The sequence below is a fragment of the Necator americanus genome, chromosome II, assembly GCF_031761385.1.
Source record: "Necator americanus strain Aroian chromosome II, whole genome shotgun sequence".
Classification (NCBI taxonomy): Eukaryota; Metazoa; Nematoda; class Chromadorea; order Rhabditida; family Ancylostomatidae; genus Necator; species Necator americanus.
The window spans coordinates 30,865,415-30,889,619 of NC_087372.1; the positions used below are offsets into that span (position 1 = coordinate 30,865,415).

The window sequence follows — 24,205 nt, forward strand, 5'->3', positions numbered from 1 at the left end:
CGGTAAAAGAAAAATACACAAATTAGCATGTAGTAAATATTGAGGGGGTTCCGGAAGAGAATAAAAACTTTGAACCCTGTACTCCACTTGCGAGAATGTAGAGTGAGTAGAGGATGAATGCTTACAGAAGACTGTATGAGCTCTGGCCACCTGACAGCGCTATAAGAAGGAATTTACTATGCCATAATAGTAGCTTTATGGTAAAACTATTTTTTTCTAATGAAAAATTGCTCGAAGTACCGAAAAACGGCTAAGAACTAAGAATACAGGGCAACATTATGTAATATTCGTAGTGATTTGCGCAGCAACGGTTTTTCGCCTGCGGTTGCACCGACCTAGCCGGCAACGTACATAAAAGTCTTTGCAATCCCAAATAACGTCATAAGCCTAGAATTCTCTGGAAGGTAAAAGGCTAAGTTCGCACAGGTCAGTTTCGATCGTGGATATTTCTGGAAATCGTTTTTTCTTTCCAGGATGAACCTCTTGCCACAGCACAGTGAGTCAAATTCGCTCTTGCAGCGATTTGCAAACGCCTTTGCACCCACTCAAGATTGCTTGCAGCAGGTTTTTTTCCTCCGAACACGCCATGGAAATGTATTGATCCCGAGTCCAGGAAGTCAATGACGGAACGTCATTATCTCAGTACCGAAAGGCTACAGCATACGGTATTACTGAATAGGTTTACCTTGATGTGGACCAGTTTTCTCGTAGTCAGTCACTCTGTCTGTGTTGTTTTCGACTAGTTTCTCCTAACAATTACACCCAGCAAAGCTCCGATGTCAACGAACGATTCTTTGCTGACCGACTGACTGGGTGCGCGATGAAACCGTGGTGAACACGCGAAGGATTGCGTGCAGCTGATACGCGCCGATGCCATCCATGCTGCTGCTCGCATGTGTACGTACACGGGGGCGGAAGTACTGTAATCAATTACTGTATTGTCGCGCTATTATTGACAATCGTAGAGATAAGCACCGTCGCGCCGCATCATCGTTCGTTCATTAAACAATAAAGAAAACTGCGCGTCACAAACGATATTATAGCGTTGTTCGCGCAGGCGCGGCGCTTTTGATCTATTCTGGAGGAGCCACCGCCATCGCCGTTACTGTTACCTGTAGCTGGTTTTTGAAGCTATTTTATCGCACCATAAAGCGAGACGGAATGACTGACCTGCTCACCGTTGTGAGTGATTTCAAGACGGGAACGTGGTAGTAAAAGATGCGCTTTAGGATTTTTTTTTCAGTTCAACGGATTTTTCGTTAGAATCCTGCTTCTTCTAGGAGCTAAGTTATAGGATTCTTTGGGTTTTTATGAGAACAAATCTGTTGGATGTACATCTTCTTTCACGATTTCTTCAAAAACGTAATGAAGGACAGAATGAAAATCATCGAGGTGCTGAAACTCTGCACATTACGACCGAAAACAAAGCATAAACCTATGTAACCATGTATCCTCCTTCTTTTTCTCCAAAAACAAAAACCAGCTGCTCCAGAAAATGAGCAAGTGAAGTCACATTCACTAGTGTAGAGATTATTTCTACTCACATAACCTTTGATTGGTTTGAATACAATGGAAAAAGTAATAAACGCTGACAGAACTAGTTAATAAGAGAACGGAAGAAACAATAGCGGCCTATTTGATCTGGTGATTTCTTCCAGAAAGTCACGTGGGAATTTTAGAAGCGAAGAATCCCTGTATGGCGCGATTGACTCTGGAACATGCCACTAGTTACTCGCGTGACGTTACGGCGTGACCGTAACCTAGCCGGTGACTTTTTAAGCCGATTTAATCGTACGTTGCAGTGGTGTGACTGCGCATCTGCAGCTTGATGACCATTTCATATTTCGTTTGGTTACGTGCCGTTGCGATACGCACAGCTAACCGGCTCTCTGCTAGGTGTATTGGCTGACTGGCAACAAACGTCCGAACAATAGCGTTGTGTTTCGAACTGATAACGCGGCGCCCGAAAACATGTGACTCAGAGACGGATACGCAGCTGTGAAAGAACATAGTTCTTGAAGAGAGTGACGACGTGAACAACACATTGATGAATACGGAGGAAAGCGACGAGATAAGGGAGTGTATGACCTTCAAGCGCACATCTTTCTGTACACCACCGGATAGGTAACGAGAATAGAGTACAGGAAACATAGAGACGCAGTCAAATTGTCTAGACGGTCAACGCTCGCGCGCTCCTCCGCACAACCGCTTTTGTGTGTTATGGCGCGCGCTCCCATCGAGCAGATGGTTTTCCAGCACCGAATTACTCGACCTAACCTCACAATCGCTCCATAATTGACGCATATCGATTAGTTTTATGAACAAAAATCACGAAGGAAAATCGATTCGTTGAATCGAAGGCAGAAGCCGATATGAATCGATCGATCGGTTTTCCACGACAACAATCAAGACGTCTAAACTCGTTTCATGCGCTTTGATGATGACAGAGAGAAAGAGAACTCTCATTCATTATGCTCAGTATTATTAAGGTGATCCTAGAGAGGTATCATTTCTTGGAGGAGCTGTTTTCAAAAAGAGGAAGGGAATCGGGGGCGAGAGACATTAATTGTGTGGAACTTATGATCGGCCGAATATGGATACAATTCACCGTTTTGTTCCTATAACAAAAACGGTGCAGATATCCAATCCGAATCCGAGCAGCTTCACAAATCTCGAAATCGAAAATACAGCAAAAATGAAGCTCGAAAATAACGGAGGAGAATGGAAAAAAATGAATTTCTGAAAATTAAGAAGTGAATAGAAAGAAAACAATCAGATGGAGGACGATTTCGATTCGAAATAAGTGGTACACGCCGTTCTTCAATAGATTACTCGATTCCAGCTGTGGATCAAGTGTACACTGTTAGTATATTATCTCCGCTAAATGTTTCTTGGGAAAAAAATCCTTGAAGGAAACTCAGAGACTGAACAAATCATGAGTCTTTTTACTCTTCAGAAAAAAAGCAGAACGTAGCGATACCAATCAAATTTGAAGGTTTCACATGTTTTCAGGCAGCGACTCCGAAACTACTTCCCCAACTACAGATCTTACTCTCAGACTGCATCTAAAGTTAGCAGAACTAGTTTCAGAAAGAACACTCCCGGATCGAATGGATACGGTAACAAGGACATATTGCAAATGTGTTGGTCCTAGAAAAGATTCACGAGCGCGATCAACTCTGCACGCGATTTTTTCTCCTCTGCTCGATTGAACAGGCATGAACCGTATTCTTCAAATGTGTTGTAGGATCTGCTGAAGCGAATATTTGCCCTCTTTCCATAAGGCGCCACCGCGAACAGCTATTGAAACTGTCTGGTGCATCGAAACGAGCTGCATGCCATCAAACAAACATCTCAGGAACCGTACCTTTCTTTAAGCGCTCAATGGTCAGCGCAAACTTTCACTCCAGGCTTGTGTTTGCGTTGAGAGAGTTCTCGTCTCTCTCTCCGGAAGAACGTGCAGGTCGTGCCGAACAAGCTCCGCCCACTTGGCGAGGACCGATAGTGTATGTGTGTGGTGTGTGAAAACCGGCGAAAACGCGAAGCAACCGCGAGGAATGCGTGGAATGGCGGCAAAGAATTTCTGTAACGCGCGCTACGTTCAACCGATGGGCGTGGTCAGAAACAGGGACGAAATAGCACGGTGTGATGGTAGAGCGCCGACAATGGGCGTGGGAACGTGGTGTGTGTGGCGGACGTGCGTTGTGGACGTCGCCGAAGCGCCGCGCCGCTGACTGCCGTGATTCTTCGAGGAATCTGTCGTGAACTGTCCATCCGGTGATTCCGACTACGTGAGTGCTGAACCTCGTCAGCTCGGTGCCGACCCATCACGTATTTGGCAGCTCATCTACCTGTGTGTTCGACCAGCACCTTCTCCGTCTTCACCTCTACCAGAACTCGCTCACCCCGTTATTTTCCAGAATCTCTGCCACGGTCGCCGGCCGATTCACATCTTCGGTGACTCTTATCAGCTGTTTTTTCTCGGCGTCGTGTTACTGACACGGCACTTTTTTCTGCGCTCTATTCAACCACCCTTTTAATCTCTTTGCGAACTCGTATTAGTGTGTTACAGTCAATGTTCATTAGATTTGATACGGTAGTGGTGTTCGTGTAAGGGCAATGTGTCCGCGCCCACACAGGGATTCATAACGTCAAATGGCTCGTAATTTTAGACCCATGCATTGGTTGGTTCCTTAAGCGAGCGAGCAAAACTGGCCTAAGGGGGTTACTCGTTTGAAATTCATACGAGTTATCCTCCGGCTACATTTTAGAAGACTGCCGATGCATTAAATTTGAGCACTATGGTTACGTAAACGAAATGTCGAAGAGTCAAGTCATCATCAATTTCAAATTGCGACGATCTAGTCAGAAGTGGGACCGGGAATTCTATAGAACCCTTCACGTTTTGGTAAATAAAATCATGTTTTCGGTGTTAAGTTATTCAAAAATTAGAAAAAAAGTACTATGCGCTTCAAACTTGCTGGAACTTGTTGAAAATTTCCATTAATTTCAAAAAATAGATTTTCAAATTCAAAAAATTCGAATTGCAGAAACATCATTAGCTGACAAGAAACAAAATCCAACAGATGAAATTCATTGGAATAGAAATCTATGTAATTGGAAGAAAAATTTAGTGGGAGAACTCGCAGAATTGACTTTAAGAAAAATACTACTTTAAAAATTAGCTACTCGACGATTTTTTTCTTCAAATCTTACTCGTCGCTAATATTTATTTACTGATTTTTAAATTGCTGAAGAAAAAAGAACAATGTATAAGTCATTTTGTGAAAAGTTCTCTTTTTCTGTTGATTGCTTTTCTTCAAAAGTTTAAAATTAAACTTCTGTGATAAGCGCAGGAGAAAGGGATGCGTAAAATATTTTCTACCATGATTGAGTTACAACATTCTTTTCCACTAAGTATTCTTCGCTGGGGTTGTTTAACCCATATTGATCATGGTTATCTATCCTTTACTTATTATTATCATTTACTTATTGATTATTTCTGTTTATTGACTGGGAGGTGTTGGTGCCTTCGCCGTTACTATTGATGTGGGGTTGCTCTTGAATCGTTCGTCTTATTTCCTGGAAATTTCGTGGTCGAAAGTTAACGTTAATTTCAGCAGATAAAATAATTGTAGTTATAGTACTGTAGTTAGAAAAAGAAGACCACTAAAAATTTTATCTACACATATTGTTTGAATCCAGGTGACCGTATCGAAACACAGCAAGTGTAACTACTTCATAGGGTCAGTCAGTTACACGTTAATTAGTGTAGTGTCTTTCCAAGTGATTCTGATTTCCATTGAAATTAGGTATAGTTCTTTTCTGACAGACTTTTTCGGAAAACGTTATGTCTGAATAGAAATTTTCAGTATAAAACTGATCTACTTAACCAATGATAACTATTTCATGCTCCATTTTCAATGAGAATTATAACACCAGTAATTTTTCCATTAAACTCCTATGGATTTTTTCGCAAGGAGGAGATTTTATAGAGACTGAGTGTTTTCTCTGCAATTGTGTTTTTTTGTGTTTTAGTGTTTTTTTTTCTTCCTCACAAGTAAGTGGATATGATGATGATTTTGATGAAGATTTGATTAAAATAGCTCCGTTGCACCGGCAGACCGCTACGCGTTCGGCTGTGCGCGTTCTGCGTACGTTTGTCTCGGCACGTCTTCTCCCTCTCGCTGACGCGCAAACTCGCGCCCTCTGCTTACGGCGCTGCGATAGTGCTGCCAGTCGAGCGAGGCGGTTGCCTGGTGCAGTCTACACTTAGTGGTATTTTTTTCTTCAAAAAAACGTTGTTTTAAAATCCGTAAGCTCTGAACTGTTTTAGCAACTCAGAACTATTGATTAGATTTGAATTTCAGTGCTATCTATTAGATTATGCCGTCGTCCGTGCGGTATTTCAAAAAAAGAGATGAATTTCCTGGCACCATACTCGATATGGTATTTCAGACGGGCATTTTTGAAAAAAAAATTGGAAGTTGTTCTAAACACTGTAAACTCTAAGCTGTTTCTTTTTTGTTGACATGTAGAACCTCTTGACAAAAACTAGGAACTCTCATTGATTTACTGATTTGTCAGAAAAAATAGTCAAAATATAAATGTGTATTCCATGGATATTTGGAACTAACTGTTGCTTATGATTGACTTTTCTTTTAAAAAAAAATAGTTGAAGGACTTTTTTTAATGGAAAAAGCGGTTGGTGTTTTCACTTCTCCTTCTCTTTTGAGTGATGAACTATTAATTAAATCTTTACTGCTACTTTTGTCCTTTCTCGTTTTTCATTAATTCCTATGTTTCCCCTTATTTCTGGATAAGTTGCTATGTAGTAAGTAGTAATATAAACAGATATATAAATGCAGAGAGAAGAATCAAGTGACTTAATTCCAAACGTTACACCGTTATTGATGAATACAGAACAATTCCAAACCCTACACCAAGGACATTGAAACTTCTTTTTGATTGTGTCCTTGAAAGGTCGATATGTGGTGAGTCAACCGTCAGTCACAACAGCAGAAACGATTTCATTTGCGTAGAAAATGCAGAAACGGCAAGAAACGTCGAAAATTCTCATCTAATTAGATTTTCTAACTAATCTGAGCTTACCCTATATTTTGTATCTGCTTGAGTTGCTATAATTAGTACATTGTATCATTTTCTTAAAGGTACTCGTACGCTGACGTTTCCGTACAGATAGAAAATGTTTAATTGGTGCAAATGTGCGTAATTAAATTAGACCCGTTCAGTGTTCAGAAGATTTTTTATCTTAGGTGACGTGATTTTTCGCACTAACAAATTAATCAAAAGATATCTATTTCAAAAATACACTCCTTTTTCATTTAAACGCAATAACAATGACAATGGGAATATGAAAAGTATGTAGCGGCACGTGAAAGTTTTTTTTTTAAATTAAAAGTACATTTTCATGAACAAATTTTCTGGTATTTTAAGATGAGAGGGTCTGATTTAAACCTTTAAGGTTAAATATTTTAAGTAAGGATATACAAATCGGAATCTCTTGGTTAAGTTGTGAAAATGAACAAAATTAATAGGAAAAATGATGATGTAATGAATATCAGGTGTTTTCCAGAATATTTGATGGCTTACATTGGTTTGAATTGTAAGCGGAAAAAAGTAAAGAAAAATGAATGTGAATGAAAACTTTGAATGTAACTTTTCCCAAGACTTTAGCTAAATTTCGAAACAGAAAATGAGCAGATAGAATCGATTTATCGATTTTCCTATCACTTTGATTGGATCTCTCATTCGCTATCACTAACATCTGGAATGAATAGATTTGAAAAAAAGCGCATCATTGAATCTAGGTGTCCAGGTCAAATACTATTCGTCGATTTATTACAGTAACTCTGTGCAGCAAATAAGTGAGGCACAGTGTTTGAGTTTTATCGCTGAGGTGCATGTTGCCTTTATGAAATAGTTGGTTTTTCCCAAGTGTTCGGCGTTAAAATAATGTTTATATGCGTAATTAACTAGTGACGGTGTCTTCCAGAAAATCCAGAATTTTCCAAGAAATGCATGAGACAAAAAATGGAGAAATGTGTAAAAATCAGATGCTATCATCAAATCGTCTGTTCAAATCGTTCGGCTGTTCTCAATCCACAAAAAGAAAAATTTTACGAGGAAGCAGCACATCTACTGAAAAAAAGGATAATGATGTGAAAACATTTCAATCACCTTGAAGCGTTGACAAAAATTTTTCAAGAATTGGACTAGCATTAAGGAATTTGTAATGTGGAAGGAAGAAAAAAAGACTCAAAATATGAAAAAAAAAGTTGTACCGGAAGGAGATAAAAGTGTATCGGTTCCAGACTATAAATAAGTGAACTAATAAACAGGTAAATAAATAATCACGAGAAAATCTGACGATTTTTGGTAAATTTGAACGATTGGTGATGGCAGAAATTTTGTGGAAAGTAGGACACCAGATATCCTTCCGAGACTATAGAACTGAGAAGGCAAATCCATGAATAACTCTTCTTTTTTGATCAAATTAAGTTACGAGTCAGATTTTGTGAACGAACCTCAATTAAAAAACTTTGGTTCAAATATAAATCAGTTATACTACTCATTCATACAACAAAGTAACATTTTTCAACACAAATTCCTGAGAGAACGCTGATCCTCTGATGTGGACGTTGCGGACACACGGTGTCATCTTATCAATTTTTTTCCTGGAAAAAAATTGATACTTTTTCACTGAAGAAGGGTTTTTGATAAATGTTACCCGGTTTTCAGCCAATCAAATGATTTGATAAGGCGACAACACCAATTGCGATCGACCTGATAGGAAGTGGAAGGGACGAAAAGCAGATTAGTTTCGTTTAGGTAAAAAAGAAAAGAAAAACTAGTACGAAATGACAGCGGACACTTTTGGAGAAAAGAACTTGTTTCATAATCTCCGTGCCAACAACACGAATGAATAACGGTTGCTAGGGGGTCAGAAAACACATAGCTGCGGTGTGGACGAAAAGATGGCGTAAATTTCGGTTGTCATTATTTTTTGTATTCTACAAAAAAATCCCCTGCAAGCGCCGTTGTCGATGAAAGGTTCAGAAGGAGAGTTTTATATCAATTTGTTGGACTATCTCTGGAAATTGTTTGAGGTCTACGACTCAATATGGATCGAGTAAATGATTTTGTGTCATAGGTTTGGGAAAGAAGATTTCTTAACTCACAATTAGAATTTTGAAGTTCCATCTCCGAAATACCTCTGTAACATCTAAGGTGAGAATATAAACTTCAAAGTTTGAGTTTTCAGCAGGAGGAAGTAGCGGTAGACCTCATACAAAAATTCCCCCCATTTTTTGTTCGGTGTTAGCCGCTTCGCAGGGCAGAACCATGTTTTTTTCAAGGAAAACAGTTTATTTCACCAATTCGCGATGAGCATTCTTCCCTAAAAAGCGGCGTGTCGTCGAACTGTTTCGGCCCGGGAATTGCTGTAATTGCAGGATTTTCATTTGGGCGCATACTCGTCGTCAAGCATATTCAACCAGGTGAACGTGACGCAGCCGCAGCGCCCGCCCCTTCTGCTTCACCCACAAATCCTCTCTTTTGCTCACGTCACGTTCAGTGGGTTGAGCTTACTCGAGGACGACCACGTAGGCGAAACAGGCTGTCGAGGGTTATTTCACCTAACATCTTCATTTTTATGGATAATTTTTCACGGATTCTTACTTTTAGATTGTCTTGTATATTTCGGTTCAGAGTAACCTCCTCTTCCCTACTGAGAAGCCTCAAGGAACATAGAATGGATTTTTTAGGAAGAGGCGGAAGGATCCATCTTTTTTAATCTAAGCCTCTATCACTGTTTTTACGCTTTTACTCATAATACTTCAATGCATTTCTAAGTTTCATGGGAATACGATCATCCAGAATGCTAAGGTGACGGACTGATTGAGATCAGTTCATAACTGTTTCCACCCTCAACCGTATCGGCATATTTACCTTTCCACAAATTTGAAAATCTCAATATACAATACAAACGAGGATTACTTTCCTATCCTTCTTTGTGGAAATTTCTCGAAGAAGGAACAATAATTAGAAGTAATTTTATAATAAAAAAAAACTTTGCGTTTTCTCCTTTTGGAAAGTGGGATTTTGACCGAAATGGGCACATGAGAAGTATGTAGTTGGAAAATTATTATGGAATTAAATTTACCACAGTTGTAAAACGTACATGAGGTCAGTAATGTTTCCAAGACAAATTTATCCGCTTGCGCGAATGGAGCACACAATCTATGTACACTATGCGAACACATACACACCACTCCAAAACCTTGTCGTTTGCTCCCCATTAAACGCATCACCCCACGAATCTGAGGTAGTACGGATTTCAGGTGGAATATTTGTATTTGTGGATCGTAGATTAGGGAGAGGGGGGTGATTCCGTCCATTTCTTCCTAATTGCCGTAAAAAAAAACGGCCCGGAAGACGCGGCGCGTGGACAAGGCTGGCGCGCTCCAATCGTATCCGAAAATAGCGCCTGGACGCTCGAAGCCGCGTCTTCCGGGCAGTTTTTTACGGCAATTAGGAAGAAATGGACGGAATCACCCCCTCTCCTTAATCCACGATCCCGTATACGAATACTCCACCTGAAATACGTACCACCTCAGATTCGTGGAGAGATGCATTTAAATCTAACTATATGAGCATGTGCTCCAAAATTTCTGAACCGCTTCTATGGAGCACAGCATGAAGAAAATAAATACATCTGAGCACATGATTACAATTTTTTGAACCTTTTTTTAGGTTTCGGTACTGAAATGTTTTGTAAAAAAAAGTGACCAATGTACTCACAGTCTCCTAAAAATCGTGTGACTTTCACGCTGCATTTTTTAACGCGTACCTATGTACTGACTAATCCAACCGTTTTTCTTTTGTCTTTCTGTTGAAATCTGAATCGTGAGGCAGAACGCTTTCTTAACTTCACCAAGGCTCAATGCATGTTGAAAATCTTTTTTGAAATGAGTGCTGTCACTGTGAAAAATGTTCATGCACAGGTGAGTTGCATCCAGTCGCAAAAGAAAACAAAAACGAAAGTTCGCTCCACCTTTTCCACAGCTGCTCACGTTATCCTACACCATAGAATTTTTTATACAAACTGCATACAGAACAAATCAATATTCGAGGATAACTTTCGAGTAGAATTAGCTAAGATCTATCCTTTCAATTAATCATAAATTGGTTTAAAAGTTTTTAGCTAACAGAAAACTTCAAAACCGAAAAACAAACCAGATATCCTTTGGATCTTCGCAACGAGATATTTGATCGACATAACTTTTTATGTGGGGCTGGTGTAGCGCAATAAGTTAGAGGTTCCATTCCTGAACGATCGATCGCAGGTTCGAGTCCGCCCTAGTGCTCACCAAGCCTTTCATTCCTCCGGTGTCCGCAAATCATTGTAGAGGCCAGTTACACCTTCGTAAACCTCAAACGATTCTGAATTGAAGTTGAACCACACAAGCTCACCCATAGAGGGTTTGGTCGGTGCCGCGCGCTTTATTATTTTATCCTTTAAAAAAGGGCATAGACTTAAAGGAAGGTTCTCTTATCACTGATAGTACCAAAAGTAGCTGTCTGGTTTTATGAAAGGGAACCATTCTATGTAACGGTCGATGAAAGTCCCAAAATATTTCTATGGAAGTATTTCATTGGTTCAAAGGAACACAAGGGATTTCCAGTCAAAAAAGGAATTCCGAGAAGTTCTTTCTTCTTTTAACTCATGAAAAGTGAAGTCATTTGTAAGAATAAATAATTAGAATTGAATGTCATATTTGAGGTTGAATGCCTAATGAATTCCTAATAACTTCCAGATCATAAAGATTTTCGAAAATCGCTCTGGGATCACTTTTGGTTCAGTGATTCTGCTTTGATATGACTGGATTTCGTTTACTTCCAAGCATACGGATTTGATTTATTATTATGGAGGATTTACTTCTGCTGTGTACAAGCACCTTCCGATGTCGTAAACAGATCGAAACGTTAAAAACACTCTTCCTTTTTTTGCTCCTAAACACCTATCTGTTACAAAATGCGATACTAACACGAGTACAGCCAGCTGTTTATCACATCCATACGCCAACAACTGTTCCAGGACTAGCGGTGCATGACGAGTAGACGACATCGTGGAAAAACATCGCTTGCAGCGAGGAGGAGTAGTAGAGGGGAAATGAGTGATTTGAGGGCAGAATAACGGACAGCGGACGACTTCTATTAACAAGGAAGAAGGAAAGACAGGAGAATTTTTTGTTGTGTGAAACCGAAATGGAGCGAAAAACTATACTGAATTAAATTAAGAAAAACTTTTAAAAAAGAAGTAAAGGAAAAAAGAAAAAAACAAAAGAAACTAAGAAAAACCGATTTCGATTATACATTGGAAGAACGACAAATGAAAAAGTAATGGAATTGGATGCAGTGGAAAGAAAAGAACGAAAAGGGAAAAGGAGCCGTGAAAACCGAAAATCAACTGTACATTGAGACATCTCGTGTACGCTTCATGAAAAGTCGGATATTTCTCCTTTTTTGCGATATTTTAGAATATTAGAACTGTACATACATAGTTCTATGCCCTCGCGTTAAATGAAAAACAGAATTTGGAACGAATTTTACTAGATTTTTCCGAAGCTTCTAATGTATTTTCTTCTGTGAACGCTTTTTTGAACTTCCTTGTGTGTTTCAGACAATCTGCATGGCTCACAAAAAATAAATTTATGATTTATTTTCCTGCAAATGATAAATAGAAATCAAATATAAATACAAAACAGATTATTCATAAGTTATATGCTGGATCTTACTTTTTGTCATAGACACTTGTTCGAAGAACTCATGAATTTAAAGATTCAAATATCCACGAAAATCATGGGAGTGTACATATTTTTGAAAAATCTTATGAAACCTATCTTACGAGAACAGAGTATATGGGAAATTGGAAGGAAAATAGAGGTTATTAACGCGTAAATGGAGAAAAAATGACTTAATGATGGAAAGAACGATGTTTTACGTTTGAAGAAAACTTCGATAGTTAGGAGAAAACTAGAAGGTACAAAATTGCCAGAAAAGAATACTAGTATGGATTTGATGGCTCCGCCGAGGATAGAAGAAAACTTCAATCTACGATCTCCATTTTCACTTCCGAACTGTAAAGTACCGGGTTTCCTTTTTATCCGTTTCCCTTAATGTCATTCGATTTGAAATGGAGTTGCAGCTACCGTTCATAGGAAAAATCACAAAAAAAAAACGAGAATAAAGAAAGAATGACAAATGAATTGAAGGATCACTAGAGATCAAAGGACTAGACATACTATGTACATAGATGTAGATTTAACATTCCTTACATTGAATTTTAGCAAAGTTTTACGCTGAACCCAAAGAGAGTTCCAGAAGATCCTCTGCTAAAAAAACTATGAAATTATTGAAAATACACCTTTTCTCTTGCGATGTCCACATACATAGTTCCTTAAGCAGTCTCGATAAAGGCAGTTTAGACCGGCCGTAATTTCTTAACATGTTCGACCGTTAGAGAAAAAATGTGAGCTACGTATAATCAAAGATGCTCTTTTCACTTTTTTCACTACCGTATAGCCACTGAGGCTGCACGTTAATCACAACCTCCCATATCCATGCGCGTAATTATAGACCGTAGCGCAGCAAGTGAAATTAAAGGTACGAAGTGGTGAATAGCGATACTGTATCCAGGGTATAACGAATATACATCGAATTGCTATATTTTTACACTGTTACAAATGTTCTAATCACAATCGCAATCACCATGACCGCTTCGTGTTTTATTTGCTTACACGTCACATCGAACACAACTAATTACCGTATGCTTGAACGTGACGAGACCTGCACATCTGTTATGCAATAGCTTTGGCCGGATATCACGGCGGCACTTGACATATACCTGATTTAGTATTAAACACATTCATTACTCGGCATTGTTTTGATACTATCGAATAACGCCGGATTCATGTCTTAGCGTCGACTGCATTCAACAAAAGGAGAAGTTTTCACTACAGCTTGGGAATTTCGCAGAAATCTTAAATGTCAAAATTGTTTTCCATCTCATTGACATGTTGTTATGGTGTTATGTCGAAGTTTATAACACAAATATGAGGAAAAAATCCAAGTTCTTGAAAAGCGATGCTAGAAGAGAGGTTTTTTTTGGAAATCTGGAATAAGAATTGGAATGGAAGAATTTCATGAAAATCTTTTATTAACCAATGCCTTAGAAGACGATATCATTTTCTTCTGTGACATATCTTTTAAGAAACCATTACCGTTGAATTCAAGATTTGATCATGGTTAAGTACAACTAAAATGTCATCGTTTATCGTTTCAAATGATTTAACGACATGTTCTTTTGTACAAAGTTAGCGTACCAAGCACATAAATCGCAGAGGATATTGGTGGATACAGAACATACAATGATTTGCTAGGATCAAACGATGTTTCAAGACAGATTTGCTCTCAAAAAACCACAAACCTGCTTGTAGACTTCACAGCGATGGTAGGTGAGGGTCCCACAGAAAAGCATCAAAAAGATTCCTACATATATCTTATATATCTACGATGATATATATCTACGATGATTGTTCTCATAACTGTTGTGCATAGGAGCAGGAGCTAATGATTCCTTAATTAATGGTTCTACGCTTTTCTAGAACTCAAAGGAGAAATAGGTTGGGGGCGAAATTTTTGGAAATTTAAAAAAATAAAAAAAAACAACGAAAACAGGGCAGCAGTGATCACATAGTGTCAACAAAAAAACGATGAATTAACATTTCTATATTTCTGCTTTATAGCACACTTCGAAAAGAACTGAAATAAAATAGAGAATCCTAATTTTTGGTGATAGTTGCGAAAGAAAATTTTCAGAACATTCAATGAAAAAAGTTTCTTGTCCCACTGCTAGAGCAAATTTCTTAACTAAATTCTGATGGTTTATGACCGTAAGGGGCTGTTCACCGTAAATGTATTGAGCGCCCACTGGATATGATTACGGATTCCCTGAACCTTCCACACATCAAATTACACAACATCATAGGAAAATTACATATTTAGCAGAAGCTCTTTATAATCGTGCCTAGATTAAAAAGGAATAAAACAGTAAAAAAAATAAAGATATTGTGTATTTTATCAAATATAATAGATAAGGCATAATTAATGAATACACATATCCCGGCACAAAACAGCACGAAGAGCTTTGAAAGTTGTCCCATCGACCTTTTCATTTCATCATCAGAGCAACAATTATCTCAGTAATTGTTATTGTGATAAACCTACGTACAGAATTCTCTAAATGATTAGAACGTTCCACTAATTGAACATTTCGCTTTTAATTTTAAGTCTCCTAAGCGCATGACACAAAAAAAATTGCAAACATTTCTGTGAATATCTGTCAGCTAGGGCATTTACAGCGATATGCGGTGGATTTGCACTCATTGAGTGACATGTGCCGCACTTTTTCAATATGTATTGAAGGATATTTGAATTTTCGTAATAACTTCATTGCACTACTTGCTTTTAGGGAAATTTGAAACAAAGATGTGTTTAATTACCGATATTTTGTGAAGTATTGAGAAAATAATAAAAAAAAAACTACTGCAATTTCGGGCATACAGTCGGATGTGGTCACATGCTACTTGCAACGAGGATAATTCTAGACTTTTGAAAAGCAATTCTGCAAAACTATTCATGAAAATCCATAAAGTCCATAGTTTCAACTCTTAATTTGGGATTTTAAATGTCTTCACATTTGAACCCTCTTCCTCTTGAAATTGGTGGTATCATTAAGGAATAGCCGACATCTTTCGTTGTTTCAGAGTTACTCATAGTTTCTTGAAGAAAAGTCTTAAAATGCGAAATTTGAGTAGGAGCAAGCTTCGATTCAGGAAACTGAGTGACCTTAATGGATTTAGGAGCAGTTAGACTCTAATAAATTCATAGCTGCAAAATGATTAGAATGGAGTGAGAAACCTATTGTTTCCCTGCAGAAAAAGAAAAAGGTGTCCTGAGCCAGAACTTGGAATAATACTAATTTTTTTTCTCAGTTCGGTGGACGACTCTTTAGCAGCCCCGTATTGGAATGACCAAGCGAAACTTGAGACATTGCCATTGTAATTTAACCACAAGGAATAGCGCCAGAAAACATATAAATTCTTCCAAAAACACTGGAAAAGTAGTGTTAATTAGACCTGCTTCAAACTTGACAAACAATTCTTATTGTTTCCTCTTTAAAAATACTATGCACTATTTTTAAAGTAGCCTGCAATAAATAAGGTTTCTTAGGAATGAGCATGCTCAGGTATAAGTATCCAAAGCTCCAGAACATTCTTCGATACGACTCATCAACGATACCTTTTCTACTAAAAAGGAAGTGCCACCATTTCTTCTGCGAGACCTTTTTGTGATAAATTTTGAGGAAGCTCTGAAGCAGTTCTGCATAATCTCAAAGTTAACACTGTAGTTGCAGAAAAATGTATATATCTTTGTTATTTCCTAAGTAAACATCATAAGCATCAACACAATTCGTTATCCGATGCGATGATTCGAGGAGAACCCTTTGCAACGACATCATTACACTAGAAGCTATCGTTGTTCGGTTAACAATCAGTCGGTGTCGATGCGTGCCCTTAAAAAGAGTTAAAGAAATAATGTGGTGTGAACGCAGGAAGGAAGAGCTGAGGTAGGCCAATGTCCACTTTGACATTCTTATTACCATTACAATTCACGCCTCATTTGAACATCGTGTGTCTGGAAACGATCGAAGGTACGTGCCGATATGTCGTCGTCGAACCCTGTAATTTTTAGACAATTATTGGCGTCTTTCCGTGGAAGCCATAACAGAAAGCCTGTCCCCATGACACAAAGGACTTTTGAACCTTTCACAGGGGAAACATGATTTGAACGTGGAAACATGCACATACGTATCTGTTCTCAAAATATGTACTGTTTACGGTAGTCTTACGGTAGTCTTAGAACTCTTTTTTACTTAAAGCATAGAAATTTCTTAAAATTAGGACTTAAAATTTTTATTTTAAATGAAGACTTTCTGATATCGAGGTAATGTCTCTTACATCATTGTCGAAAGTCTAAAAGTCAGAAGCATTTGATACCCATTCTACTTCAATTACAAGTACTACTTCAATTTTCGTCTCAGCTTAGGTGAAGACCGAGACTTTTAGACAACCTTTAGTTTAGTTTGTCAGTATGTGTCCTTCAAAGACCGCAGGAGAAAGTTTCACTTCCTTAGTTCAGTTAGGCGAACAATCGCCGCCTACAGGGTTGCGTATTCACTTAAACGGCGGGTTCAGGTTATCGCCTGACAAATGCTTGCATCTTCGCCGAGGTATGTCGTCTTTGAACATAGTTCTGCCCGACCTTCTGGATCTTCTGCGAGACCTTGCACAGAATCAATCGATCTCCACATTTCCATTCTATTCCACGGTTGAGTAACACTTCCATATATTTTCTTCTCAAGACGATGGAGTACCCTTTGCACAGAGGACATCGGGCTGGTCGCAACTTCAACAGTGGCATCCCAACAAGAGCGGATCGTAGGATAGGTATAAGGCTGCCGTCAGATGCAAGTCGAGATATTTTCAAGAAATCTGTGCTCTCAGTCTCGTTCACATCGATTGTCATGTATTCGGTCTTTTTAAGATAATATAATATCTAGGTTGGTCCGAAGGTCTTGCATCAGATTTCAAACAATTTTAACTTTATTGTCCACAGATATCAATCAACAAAATAATAACATCATGGTCGACTGCGTATGTACAACACTTACTAGACTACCAATTTCAGAAGTCCAGAACTCCGGTCGAAAAAGCAGAATGTACAGAAATCTCACTTTTCAGCTCCTGATAATCGGATTTTTTTTTCTTGTAGACGCAGCTTCAGTGCCCGAAACAAACGGTAGTCAGAAGGATCCAGGTCAGAAGAGTAAGCAGGGTGCGATAGGTCTTCCCAACCAAGTCCGATACTTTTCTGGATGGTAAGGTAAGTCACGTAAGGACGGGCATTGACGTGAGGAATGGTTTGGCAATTATCTTTTTGATAGATATCTATGTATAATAAACTTTGGATTGCTTTAAAAAAAACTGGGAAATATGGGGAAAATCGATTGACTTCCGGGGCAACCCAATTCGTAACACAACATTGCTAGCCTACCACACCTGAGTTTGCTGCTCCAGTTCTTTCCTTCTTGAGACGCCTAAATGCGTGGAGTGGCGTACAGAGTGCGAGCATCGGAAGATCTCTTGATATAGTATCCATGACGACCGCTGAGAGCAGCGAAAGTATGGCTGAGCTTTACTGGAGGTAAACGGAGATGAGAAATTTCGCCGACTACAAGTAGTCGTTTGAAGTTGACTTTTGCTCAGACCTATCTAGATAGCTCTCTGATACAGCATGTCGTTCAATGACGCACCACATGACTCTGTAAGGAAAGCGGGCAAACATTCTCTCCATGTCGAAAAATGTGAGGTGCAGTGGATTTTGCTTCTTACGATGCTTTGCGATCAGACATGTCATGTTGCGTAGGTAGACAGCATCGGTTCGGTTGAAACTAGCGACGAAGCTGCACTGGGCCATGTCTCAGATTTAGATCCCATTTTGATGGGATTTAAATCCTTGAGTTAAATCCTCACATACAACTGAGTTTTCGGCTAGTTAGCACTTACAGTAAACACAACAGCCATTTCCGCTCTCCTACAAGTGGGTTTAATATCCTTACGAATTCATTTTGAAATACTTTACTTTCTTTTTCGCTGTAACTGTTCTGTAGCTTCTCTGGCGGATGTGATTTTCTAGTAAGTTTCTTCATCTAACCATTCTTGATATTCAAGAAACGGCCGGGTTATATGTACAATAAAGTCTTGGTTATTCGAGTGTCTCAAAGACCCAACTCTCAGTGGCTTCTGTATGTCAACTTAATGTTCAATCCCCATGTTACATTTTGGAAAGACAATCATCCCCGCGAATCGAAAGTATAAAAGACGTGTGCATATGTTCATGTCTAGTACAATGCAGAGGCTAGAACTCTGGCAGTTTAAGATTACCAGCACTGCTTTTTCAATCCTCATGATCAGGGTTGCTGAATTAAGTAACAATCATAAAAGATTGATCTTCCCAGAATCTTGCCATGACTTTGCAATTTATTGATGATCTGCGTGACGTAAAAGTAAGTATTGCAACAGTCCTTATTGTGGCTAACGTTTCAGCTCAATCGCTTTTGTCAAAAGCAGAAAAATCGTATATATTATTCCCACAAAAATATTCCCTTATTCCTCCTCTTGAGTAGTTATCATTGCATAACACATTTGAAACGAGGAATCAGTGAAGTTCATATCGTTGTAACCAGTTAAAACTCACTCAGTGGCCGATTCTCTACCATATTATTATCACATTTCTATCGTTATCATTATCTTATTATCGACAATACAAGGTACAAAGTGCGATCTCCACGTTGAAATGAGAATAATAAAAGTAATTCACAATAATCAACCGACAGTCAGTTCGCAACAGAATGTCGCCATTGGAAGGAAATCACTTCCTGTTCGGATGAGCACAACGTGAGCACCAGTACATCTCGATGGAAAGAGATCTCAAATACAGCAGCTCCTGTCAAAGCTCAGCGCGTACAAGTTCGTGAAAACGTTCCTTCCAGTTCAGCTGCCACTTGTCTTAATGTCGTATCGTACAAACCCGAAATTGTGGCTAACAGAACGCTACGGATATGTACGTATATATAAAAGTACAGCAAAAAATGCAGGGCGCATATCAAAGCGAACAACGAACAGGCTCAAGCTCAATCACCCTTATTAGCATTAGGGGCAATCCCATTCCACGGCGATCCCATAGCATGACGACACCTCGGGTAGCAAAGTAAGCGCAACGATATGGGATAGTTTTCAGGTTTTATGACCTTTTATGCTCTCAGAAGCCTGACAATGCCAAAATGTTCGTTGTGATAGAACGTTAATAATGGTGACCTTTGCCCCACACAAATTTAGTGATTCATAATCAATGGTAATGGTTGGCTAACGTCCTCACATCAATCGTCAACCCTTTGATCAAGAAACACCGGCTTTGTTTCCATTGGGAAGAAACTCCTGAATAAAATTCCTTTTTTCAATTTCCAAGAAGCTCAATGAGAATAATTCTAGATTTGAAAATGTTTGTGTTTTCTTGAAGCTTTTCCTTGAGAGTGATACAGGGTACACCATAATTATAGCGGAAAGGTATTCCAATCGCCTAGAGCTAAATATAAGGTTTTTAAAAAATCAATAGTGTGACAATATTTATCGGTCTACTGTGAACCTAAAACAACATTAAACCTAGAAAGTACCCCCGTTAGCATCGATAAAGGCCTTGAGACGCTTCGGAAAAGCACAGAGTGTTGCCATCAAGTATGGTGCGTCGAGATAGTCCCATGTTTTCTGGAGAGCTTTCTTCAAAGAATCCACAGAGCGGTAAGGTTTCGAGCGACCTTCTGCCTCCAAAATCGAAAAGTTCCTCTAGTCCATACTATTCAAATCCAGAGAGTTGGTTGGCCACTCGTCAAGGCTGATAAAGTCGAGAAAGTTGGCATTGCACCAGTTCTGCACTTATTCTCGCCTTGTAAGCGGGAGCGTCATCCTGCAGGTAAGTCCTAGGACGGGTTCCAAAGTGAACATTAGCTCAGGGTAGCAATCTGTTTTTCACAATGTCCAGAGAGTCTGACTATTCACTTTCACTCCTTGAGTAACGAACCTTAGCGGTGTTTTACCGACGTCATTTATCCCTGCAAAAACTATGACGGAATCAGGAGAAGATCGGTTCATTGTCAAATGTGCGACTCTATCATTGTGCTTGCTAAAAAATTCTCTAAGTGTGAACAACGTCTCATCCGAGAAGAGGATCAGAAAATGTCGTTGGCCTCCAAATCTTCTGAGCAGCTGCTTCGGTCGCTCCTTTCACTTGTTGTTCTGCGTATCAGTGATTTCTTGGCATATAATCTCCCTGTAGGCCTTCAACGCCAATTGGATAATTCTCCGCATCGAAGTCTGCTTGATGTCCATTTAGCGTGACGTTCGGCAAATGGTAAACGCTGGGTCCTTGCAAATCCTCTCGCGGACCTTCCGTGAAATTGCTCATAGTGGTCAGAGATACAGGTCTTTCTCGTCCAGATCGATCATGTTCGGCTACTAGGTCCTTGGAGCGTCTAATGGATCTATAGAACACTAATACTTTGATGTACTCTAAGACGCTGGTAAAAATCTCGCATGCCGAAAAGGTGATGAAGCTCTAATATGAGCTCCCACAGGACCGAAGTCCGACAACTGCCGTCGCCAGTATCTGCGCTGCGTTCAAAAAAAAAATCCCTGTATCAATAGATCATCGTTGCTAGCAGCGCTTTCATTAAGAAGAAATATCGTTCAACCTAGTTGAAAATCGATTACGGGCCTGAAACCGACATTGTAATAATCCTTAGACGACTTCGAAGTAGCAGACCAATAATAGACTTTGCAGAAATACTCGAAACGCATATCGACCAAACACGAGTGATCGCAGCCCTCCATACAAACCAAACCGACGGCGTCGAAATACCCTTATTTACGTATCCTTAATATAGCTAGTGACAGAGTCCTCAGTAACACGATGTAGCTCTCTTACCTCGGCCATAGCGTGTAACATAAACATGACAAAACCCGATACAACGGAATCATGAGATACGAAACACTATAACATTCATAGCATCTCCATACTTATTAAATTGCTGCACGAACAACAACTGGAATCACACTTTCTTAATACATAAAGATTCACACCTAAGATCTAAACACTTTATACAAAAGAAACCTTACCTAAGTAGGTACCCTTACACTCGCATGCCCCCAACTGGTCCCCTGCATCCCTCGAATGCAAATGTCGTTGGTTCCCGCCCTTCCATAATGTCTCGTCCCAAAGAATCGATACTCGATAGTGCAAAAGCGTGTTATTTCGAGAGATGCAGCCACCGAGAGGAGGGCAGCGTGGGCCTTTTGATTATCGATTTCCAAAGACGGCTTGCCGTCAAAGTACTTGAAGATGAGTACTCTCTTAAGGATGCAACAATGCATTTGGTTTTAGTTCAGAACGTAAAAAATTATGAGAGCATTTGTAATCTGAACAATGACTACCAGCATCGAATCTTTAAAAGGCGTAGTTTTAATCAACGCATTACAGCCATATTTATTATATGGCTGTAGCACATTCCTAAAAACGAGCAAAAGATGTATTCAGAACATGAATTTGTGAATTTGAGTCAATTCTATATGCTGCTCGATGAAAGTCCAAAAATATTTTTAATGAAGATGTTTGATGGGTTCAAAAGAAAAAAAGGAATTTCCGAAAAGAAACTACGTCAATAATTTCTGGGAATGGAATCGCTGCAAAAAATCTGAAGAAAAGAAATTGGCAAAATGCATAGTTAGAGCTTTAACTTCGTTAGCATCGGTAAAATAGGTAGTTCCTGTCTGATTCTCGAGACTGGGAAGCCTCTCATTCGCCTTCATTTTGTGCCTTAGATATAAATAGAAAGGTTTCATGGATTCATTGCGCTATAAACAGCGTTCCAAATAGGCAAGATATATTCTCATATGGAAATCTATGTCGAAACATACTTTCTTGCATAGTGAACTGCGTGTGAGGTCGTCTAACTCCTCAAAAACATGCCTCTGAAAGTACAACGTTCTTTCCTGACGTGGCGTTCCAAACCAAAAAGGAGCGAGAAATTCGAAAAAAATAACAAATTCGGCCAGACCCTCGTAAATCTCTTTACAGAATCTGAAGTAGATCTCAGAACATGAGGAATATACCAAATACAGCAAACCAATCAACGCCGGAAAAATAATGGTTCAAGGAAGAGTAGCCAGGTTCAAGAAAGTTGGGCACAGGAATTCCTGGAGCTGACATAGCTACAGATGATTCAAATTGTTTAATGCATGGTCAGATGAGGTTAGCGGTGTAAGAAGCTTGACGTCAATAGTAGATGCTAGGTGTAAGGATAAAGCAAAGAATTCTATCGTGATGATTCAAATTTTGTATTAACCCAGCACTAGAGAAGACATCTTAGAAGAGCGTTGAAAATGAGTTTTGAGTTGACCCAATCCACCTTGATCACCTTGATCACCTTGACTCCCGCTGATCTTCGAACTGGTCGAGCGGGCGCCAGTAATTCTTCCATTTGTCCCGATCGCGTGCTAGAGTAGCCCAGTGGTTCCTCCTTTCGCGTGGGACACGAAGAGCATCATATTTTTCTTTGAAGGACTTCGTTAAGAAATCTGACCATCGGGTCGGCGGTCTTCCTGTAGTGCGCTTAATATCGCGGGGAACCCGATAATAGTCGCTCACGGCTCTGGTCCAACGGTTGTCATTAAAGCGCATCACGTGTCTGGCCCACCTTATTTTACTTTCCTTGGCAAACGCGGCGGCGTCTCTAATCTTCGATCGTTGACGTAGGAGAGAACTTCGAATTCCGTCAATCACTTGCGTGAAGCGGGATACTCCTAGCATCACTCTCTCAATTGCGCGTTCAATGACGCTCACCGCGTTTTCTTCCTGCTTGCGAAATGCCCAGGTTTCCGAAGCATAGGTCAAAGCAGGAAGTACGGTGGTGTTGAAGAGGAGAGCACGAAGCCGGGTGTTCCTGGTCTTCTTCACTACATCCTCGATGCTCTTGTACGCTCCCCAAGCCGCTCTTCTCCTCCTGCCCAGCGGTCAGGTCGTTCATCATGTTCAGTTCCCGACCCAGATAAACGTAGCTGGTGCATTCAGATATGTTCCTTCCGCTGAGCATGAATGGGGCATCCGAGACCGATCCGTTGCGCACGAACGTCGTCCTTTGCAGATTCAGCTGAAGACCGATGCATCCACATGTTTCGTCGAATTCGGTCAGCAATCGCTTGGCTGATGCTAGGTGTTATCAGTACGATGTCATCAGCAAAGCGCAAATGGTGTAGCTGCCGACCATCAACCTTCACTCCCATGTCGTCCCATTCCAACTTTCGCATTGCGTTCTCGAGGGTGGCTGTGAATATTTTGGGTGAAATTGTATCACCCTGTCGGACCCCCCCTCTTCACGTCAATGATGATATTCTTGTAGAATGGCGAAATTCCGGTCGTGAAGTTACTGTACAACTCTCGAAGCACCTTTATGTACTGAGTAGGGATGCCTTGGTTGTCCAAGGCTTCCACGACCGCTTCGTTCTCAATTGAGTCGAAGGCCTTCTTTAAGTCGATGAAGGTGAGACAGAGCGGCATCTTGTACTCTCGTGATACCTCGAAGAGTTTCGAAACAGTGTGAATGTGGTCAATCGTGCTGAATCCTTTTCGAAACCCTGCTTGCTCGCATGGCTGTCCTTCATCCAAAACTTTCCAATCCTATTAAGGATCACTTTTGTGAAAAGCTTGTAGATGACGGACAGTAAGCAGATTGGATGATAGTTGCCGACGTCATGTGGATCTCCCTTTTTATACAACAACACGGTCTTGCTGGTCTTCCACTGTTTAGGAACCTTGCATTCCGACAGATAACGTGTAAAGAGCCTCGTCAAGGTGTTGATGAGTGCTGGCGGAAGGTTCTTCAGTTGTTCTGGTCTTATTCTGTCGGGACCGGGTGCTGTAAGATTTCTTGCCGACATGATAGCATGTC

The 24,205-nt window shown here is 39.9% G+C and overlaps 5 protein-coding genes across 5 annotated transcripts in view; 1 reads left to right on the plus strand and 4 right to left on the minus strand.

Moving 5' to 3' along the window:
* The window catches only part of RB195_020004 (uncharacterized protein), a gene marked incomplete at both ends in the record, with an annotated part of 23,024 nt that extends 22,143 nt beyond the window's left edge, over window positions 1–881 (minus strand). Inside the window, 2 exons of the mRNA XM_064188114.1 lie at window positions 686–749; window positions 807–881. Coding sequence (XP_064043993.1) covers window positions 686–749; window positions 807–881 — 139 coding nt within the window. The remainder of the gene's footprint in view (window positions 1–685; window positions 750–806) is intronic.
* The window catches only part of RB195_020007 (uncharacterized protein), a gene marked incomplete at both ends in the record, with an annotated part of 13,903 nt that extends 2,260 nt beyond the window's left edge, over window positions 1–11,643 (plus strand). Inside the window, 3 exons of the mRNA XM_064188117.1 lie at window positions 3,411–3,510; window positions 3,753–3,957; window positions 11,621–11,643. Coding sequence (XP_064043998.1) covers window positions 3,411–3,510; window positions 3,753–3,957; window positions 11,621–11,643 — 328 coding nt within the window. The remainder of the gene's footprint in view (window positions 1–3,410; window positions 3,511–3,752; window positions 3,958–11,620) is intronic.
* Window positions 11,644–16,842: 5,199 nt separating this feature from the next.
* RB195_020008 (uncharacterized protein) lies at window positions 16,843–17,172 on the minus strand (the record flags this gene model as incomplete). The annotated part of the gene is made up of 1 exon (XM_064188118.1): window positions 16,843–17,172. The coding sequence occupies one exon, from the start codon at window positions 17,170–17,172 to the stop codon at window positions 16,843–16,845; it is 330 nt and encodes a 109-aa protein (XP_064043999.1).
* Window positions 17,173–20,505: 3,333 nt separating this feature from the next.
* Window positions 20,506–24,194, minus strand: RB195_020009 (uncharacterized protein; the record flags this gene model as incomplete). The annotated part of the gene is made up of 5 exons (XM_064188119.1): window positions 20,506–20,743; window positions 22,685–23,260; window positions 23,416–23,581; window positions 23,685–23,934; window positions 24,006–24,194. 5 exons carry the CDS (start codon window positions 24,192–24,194, stop codon window positions 20,506–20,508), a joined length of 1,419 nt encoding a protein of 472 aa, XP_064044000.1.
* Window positions 23,325–23,564, minus strand: RB195_020010 (uncharacterized protein; the record flags this gene model as incomplete). The annotated part of the gene is made up of 1 exon (XM_064188120.1): window positions 23,325–23,564. One exon carries the CDS (start codon window positions 23,562–23,564, stop codon window positions 23,325–23,327), a length of 240 nt encoding a protein of 79 aa, XP_064044001.1.
* Window positions 24,195–24,205: the final 11 nt, after the last annotated feature.